A 6,239-nucleotide genomic window follows, 5' to 3' on the forward strand; every position below is an offset into this window, starting at 1 on the left:
TCTAGAGGTTCTCCTTCGAGCGTGAAGAATATCTGCTTGTTTTGTGTCCCAATTACCATGACTCTTGTCTTGGCAATGTTTACTTGCGTGTGCTTGAGTGTTACCAAATGCATTCAGGTGTGCCTCCTTTTTATCTTTTGCAAAGAGAACCACATCCTCAGTTTAGATGAGTAGAAGTAAGACATAACTTGTAATTTGGACTCCCTCTCCACTATGTGCTGATTCATCAATGAATAAACCGAAGAGAGTTGGTGAGAGTTGACCCCCACGTCGTTGCTTATGATTATCTTTTCTTTGGAGCTTGACCCATCTACAAGTGGCCTTGCACATTCGGCTAGTACTTGAGGATTTGCAATTTTCTAATCTTTCCCACAGTTTTTTTGGGGTAACTGTGTCAAAGGCTTTCTTGAAGTCCACAAAACAGTAGTAGATAGCTTTGTTGCGGCTCTAACAGCTACTAGATGATCTCTCATTCAGTGTTCAGAAGTACCTCTCAGATCTGATGTCCTTCATGCTCCATTTTCCAATATTAAGAGTACATCAGTTTCAGATATCTCCCCATTCAATGCAAGGGTCTTATCTAGAGACCATCACCATACATTCCATATTTTGATCCCGAGGGTCTTGAGTCCTTATGCCTTTTTCCCCCACCTCTATTTCTCTTTCTGTAATGATAATTTTGCAGATTCTGGTATGTACATTTTTGCCCTCTTTTTTTGCATTTTTTACTAGCCTTGGGAGTATTGGCTCTCGTGAGGTTCTTATGAAGTGCCCCTTGAGGTGGTGCATGTCATTGAGTACTTTTAGCCATGATTGTGTTATCCTAGAATTTCACAATTAATTGTCTTTGTCTGTCCCGCCTCCTACTCTGTAGGCATCGTGCCATTTTATTGCTGAGAAATGCGGTGTTTTTTGGAAGATGTTAATGAGGCCTCTTATTCAATGTCTTCCTCTTGAGGTGGTTCATGTCATTGAGTACTTTTAGCCATGATTGTGTAATCCTAGAATTTCACAATTAATTGTCTTTGTCTGTCCCCCTGCCTCCCTACTCTGTAGACATCGTGCCATTTTATTGCTGAGAAATGCGGTGTTTTTTGGAAGATGTTAATGAGGCCTCTTATTCAATGTCTTCCTCCTTACTTTCTTATATCTTCCTCCTCAATTGCTTCCACTCCCAACGTTATGATGTTTAGGGCTTTATCTTGCTGCTCTTTCTGTTCCCTCAGTGTTTCGGTTAGCTCACCCTATTTATTGTCCGATGAGGGTGATGATATCCTGGTGTCTTGGCACTTTGTTGTCCTGCATCTGTACCTCTTGTTCTGGTTGTTTCTACGTTTGCTGTTCTATGGTATCGAATTTGGCATACCCCACCTGTACTTTTCCTTTCACTGCCAGAAGTTTTTGAGAGAGCTCTTTCATGTTTTCTTTTAATTACTACAATCACACTGATCAGCTGACTGGCAAATTGATTCCCCTTCAAGAGGCATCATCCCTATCTCCACTAGCAGAAGAGGATATACTTTGGTCTCCAACTCGCTGATGAGACATCGTTTGTGGACTGTCTCTATTCTTTACCAGTACGCCTTGGAGAGTCCAGATGCCCATGCAGGGCAATGAAGGCCACAACCACGGGCAAGGGATCAAATGGAAGGAGCTGTGGAGTATACAGGCTGCAGATATCAAAAATCTGGAAATGCAGAAGATGCTACATGAAAATGAACTTCTACAAACACGAAATCAATCCAATGGATAAACATGAAATGCAAGAGCACCTTGGGAAGGATGTATCGCTGGCATAAGCAGAATATGCAGGATGCAAAAACTTGCAGAATCTGCCCCACATGGAGGTAGCTCCATTGCCGAGCATGCATGCATATCATGAAAAAATACGGCAGCGATGCTCCACCAATCTCAAAACCTCCTGGAACGCAACTGGGCACATACCTAAGGAGATTTTAGGGTACCACAGCAAAGTCCTTGACCCAGCGCACCAATTAAGTAGACACATACTCGCAGCATAGCGAGCTTCGTATGATGGATGTAAGAGCCTCTATCTATTTGATAGTCGTGTCGTCCCATAGATCTTGAAGGGTCTCAAACGGACTTCAATACAATCATATCATATCCTCTCTCTCTCTCTCTCTCTCTCTCTCTCTGGTCTGTTACATTTCAGATGTTCCTACCGCTCCACAACATGGAATAGTAACATCGATGCATCACATGCCGGTACAAGTGGGTGCCTTTCAAATGGTGATTTAATGTACTTGTCCTCAACTTTTGAATAGGTACGTGGAGAAACAATGTGCACATCTCAACACAGGAGAAGATATGTAATTTGCTTACTAGATTCAGTGACTCAAAAGGGGACAAAGATAAAACAGCACTCGCCTCTTTCAAAATTGTGAAAAGGCACTACACTGGCCGAAATTTAAAATGCGAAAAACAAGGTTTCCACATCTCATTTGAAAAAAATAAAAATGACAGTCCACTTCTCCAATCGATGAGCTTTTGCATCAACATCTGGAAATAATTAAAAATCATCGAAAAAAAGTATGATGTCGGGTGACAACCTGATTCACTGCTTCATTTGCCTCCCGTTGATTTGCATGCAGTTGCCGTTCCCTCTCCTCAAGTTGTTGCTCTAGTTCATGTAGTCTGTGCTCCCTTTCTTGCAATTGCTCCTGACAAACAATGCAAACAACCTCAAAATTTACATCTAAAAGCAAACTTACAACAGCTTTTCCCCTTGATTTGGGTAAGAAAATCTATCCCTAAGCAATAAGCTGACCATATCAAGGATTGCATTAGCCTGATCACACAGTGCGCAACCACATCAAGGCTACCTCATAAGAAAAGTGGCAGGGCTCTTGGCTTTTGCAATTTGAATTACTTTATATTCTCTCACACGTGCAAGCTACTACTAAGGCAGTAGAAATCGTTCATGATGTCATGATGCACATAAATTCTGACGAAAACCGATGCCCAATAATACCTTCAGACCGGTATTTCACACCATAAAAAACCTATTTATCAAATGCTGTTCATTTCAATCCTCGGTCTTTGGTAGTAATGTGACCTGCAATTTAAAATGGTTCAGTGACTTTAGGATTACCTGTAGATTAACAATAATGCTCGCCTGCTGCTTAGTCTGTTCCTCGAAGCTATTTTGCACACGCAAAACCTCTGATCTCGCAATGAACTGTGCTCTAAGTTCCACTTCCATCCGCTGGAGTTGCTCTCTTTGGCGTATAACATCATGAAGACGTTGGTCCAAAGTTTCACCAGAGTTCTTAGAGGAGATCATGAGACCAGAATCAATTGACAGGTCATTAAATGTTGCATCTATATGGTCCGGTCCTCTCTGAATGTAAGTTTTAACCAGAAGTCAGTAATTTTCAGGCTGGCAACCGGACCTCTTCACGAAAAGGCATGATATGCATTGCATTCGCATAAATTATTGATGAGCATAATTTCATGTTTCTTCAAATAGCTGTGAATCAATGAAACTGCTGGAACATGAAAAGATGGCGAGATAAATACCTCATCGTAAATCTTCGTGTCGTCACCCTGCGCAACCGTCTGACGACCAACCTCCTGAACAGGTGCGCCCGTGTGGGGGGCTCCTAAATCACCTGTGTGATGATCGGAATCGCTTGAACTGGCACTGCTAGCCGAGTGGAAAATTCGGCCATTCCTGGAATTTTCATGGAGTAGCCCGGAATTCGACCTCATTCTGGCCGATCCATTCATCCTGCCATGTTCGCTGGGTCCGTCCCCGGAGAGCCTATCCCGCCCAGATCCTTCCGTGACAGCTCTCCATTCCTTTCTCGCAACTTGGGTCTGCATACTCAAAATTGCACCGTGGGCGATTGCCGAATCCATGCCGCAATCCTAACGCCTAACTAACGCTGCAGCAGGGGCAACTGGCATTGCAGGGAGGGAAGGCATGGAGGAGGAAAAAACCACCCAGAGAGGGAGGGGAGCCAATCATGAGCGGTTACGAGGGGGCGAATTGTGAAGGGAAGGAAGCAAGGATGAGCCCTAAAAGGAGGAAAGAAAAGAGGAGGGAGGGGAAGGGGAAGGAAAAGGGAGGTTGTGAGAGGATTATTGAAGGAGAGAAGGGGCTGGCTATGGAGGTTTGGAGCTTCGGAGGGTGTGGCTATGGCGATGGAAGGTTGAAAACTAGAAAGACAGACAGCAGGCAGGGTTTGCTTTGCTTGGGAATTGCTGCACAAGCCCCCTCCCCCCCAAAAAAAAATAACTTATCAAAGAATCAATGAATCGATGAAGCTCCAAAGATGAAGATGACGATGATGAAGATGATGTCGTTGTATATGAATCATAATAATGATGATGATGATGATGGTGGTCATTATCATCATCATCTGCCTTCATCTTTTCCTTGCTCCCTCCCACTGTCACCGGCTTTGCCATGACCACTGCTCGTGTGTATCGAGTTTGAAGGCATGCTCCTTAGCATTCTCAGCTTTCTGCCATGCCTCCTCCAACGACCAGCTGCGTTGCAAAGCAACTCCCTTCATCGCCTACCGACTTGTCTCAATAAAATGACATGTTACAATACATATAATTTTGGCCATTAATACAATGATTTCAAAGTATGCACTACCAAGACTCGATTGTCCATGCTATGGAGTTAAATCACATAAGACAAAGCACCATGCTATAGTCCATCCATAAACCACAAAGTCTCAGGCTTGCATGCTACTTCTTGTGCGTTCTCTTTGTGTCGCAAGGGTTAATGATTGTTCCATGTGCCTGTTATGTTGCTGCCTCAAGCAACCACTACTCTCATGATTCATTCAGCTGCATAGGGCACTACTACACATCTTGCTAGCACTTTGTTCTCATCATTTTCTTTAAGAGTATCAGGCACAACATCGCCACCCATCGTCACAACAATTGAAGCAACCTCAATGATGTTGAATCTTTTTGCCCATTTCCTCTTTTTGACAATTGTTTCCTTGCTCATGAGTGCCAAATTTACAAACACACGAGCTCCACTCTTGCAGTCGCCCATTAAAATAGAGCAAGAGAGTGAGTGTGCTTGGACTATAATAGCAACCTAGTTTTCATTATTATGTTCTTCAAGAATGAATCTCCTCTTTCGTTTCTTTTGGTTCTATACCTCCCCAAAAAAACAATTTTACTATCGCACTTCCCACAAACTCCACTGCATTGTTGTGCACATCATGCCTCTCTCCACTAGCATGATGCACTTTAAAGCACCCCCACTTTATATATGAATGTTGATATCCATTAAAATGGAGCCCAAATGGGGCAAGAGAGTGGATGCCTGACTCTGCGGAAATGCTCACATGAAATTAGACAAGTGTTGCAATCCAAGGCATAGAATGATGATTTATTTGATCTTCTTATTCTTCAAACGCCAGAGCTGCCCTCAAGTTTAAAGTCTTACTTTTCTATGTTCGTAACTTTTTTGCTTCCTTCCTACAAGGGATTTCAGACCTTCTATTTGTTGCATTGGTTTGAAAGCAAGCGATTTCAAACCTTCTATTTGTTGCATTGGTTTGGAATCAAGGGTAACAATCTTTACATGGCCTTTGCAACCTCCCCTCTCTTGACATCCACCCATATGGAGGCCTCTGCAATAGTTGACTACACCTAATGGGTAGGATTGGAAAAATATTGATATGAACCCACACATTTACAAAAAGACAACTATTCAAATTTGAAGAAAGAAACTATTTATGCAATAGTTTCTCAACTATAGCTTGAAATGTTTCTTAGGAAACATTTACTAATACATCTGCAAGAACCATAGGCTGTCTGACTTAGCGGTTTAGCCTTACTTGTATCGTGTTCGGCTAAATTGATTGGGGTATTTATAACTATTTAGACTATACAAGCTTGCAAGGCATCTGCAATAATGTGTTTGTTCTATTGGTGCATCCTTTTGGTTTTGTTCAAGTGAAGAAAGAGTGTGTTTAAGGTGAAGTATTTATTCTTCTAGCTCAGCTACCTTGACAAGTAGACTAGTTTTCTCTACAACATTATCCTATTGGGCATTACCATCAAAAGGTCTAGTGGCCTCTATTAAGGTTGTCAATTGTTATAACAATAAAATATTGTCTTTCTGCATGGAATTGTTTCTCTGTGATACATTGTCACGTTTACTAATTTTGCATCTCTTCTAGCTAGGATTTGATGAAAAGAAATGGTTTTGATTTCATTATAAGCATATGATCCGTTTAAGTTAC

At 42.1% G+C, this 6,239-nt stretch overlaps 1 protein-coding gene across 1 annotated transcript in view; it reads right to left on the bottom strand.

Annotated features, from left to right (window-relative positions):
• LOC147880696 (RNA polymerase II degradation factor) overlaps positions 1–4,281 on the bottom strand; it is a 45,355-nt gene extending 41,074 nt beyond the window's left edge. Inside the window, exons 1-3 of the mRNA XM_087370714.1 lie at positions 3,541–4,281; positions 3,113–3,361; positions 2,571–2,681 (exon numbers count right to left, since the gene is read on the bottom strand). Coding sequence (XP_087226840.1) covers positions 2,571–2,681; positions 3,113–3,361; positions 3,541–3,882 — 702 coding nt within the window. The 5' untranslated portion in view covers positions 3,883–4,281. The remainder of the gene's footprint in view (positions 1–2,570; positions 2,682–3,112; positions 3,362–3,540) is intronic.
• Positions 4,282–6,239: the final 1,958 nt, after the last annotated feature.

The sequence above is a fragment of the Dipteris shenzhenensis genome, chromosome 32 (genome assembly GCF_047967505.1).
Source record: "Dipteris shenzhenensis isolate YYH24624 ecotype China chromosome 32, Dip_SZ_1.0, whole genome shotgun sequence".
Classification (NCBI taxonomy): Eukaryota; Viridiplantae; Streptophyta; class Polypodiopsida; order Gleicheniales; family Dipteridaceae; genus Dipteris; species Dipteris shenzhenensis.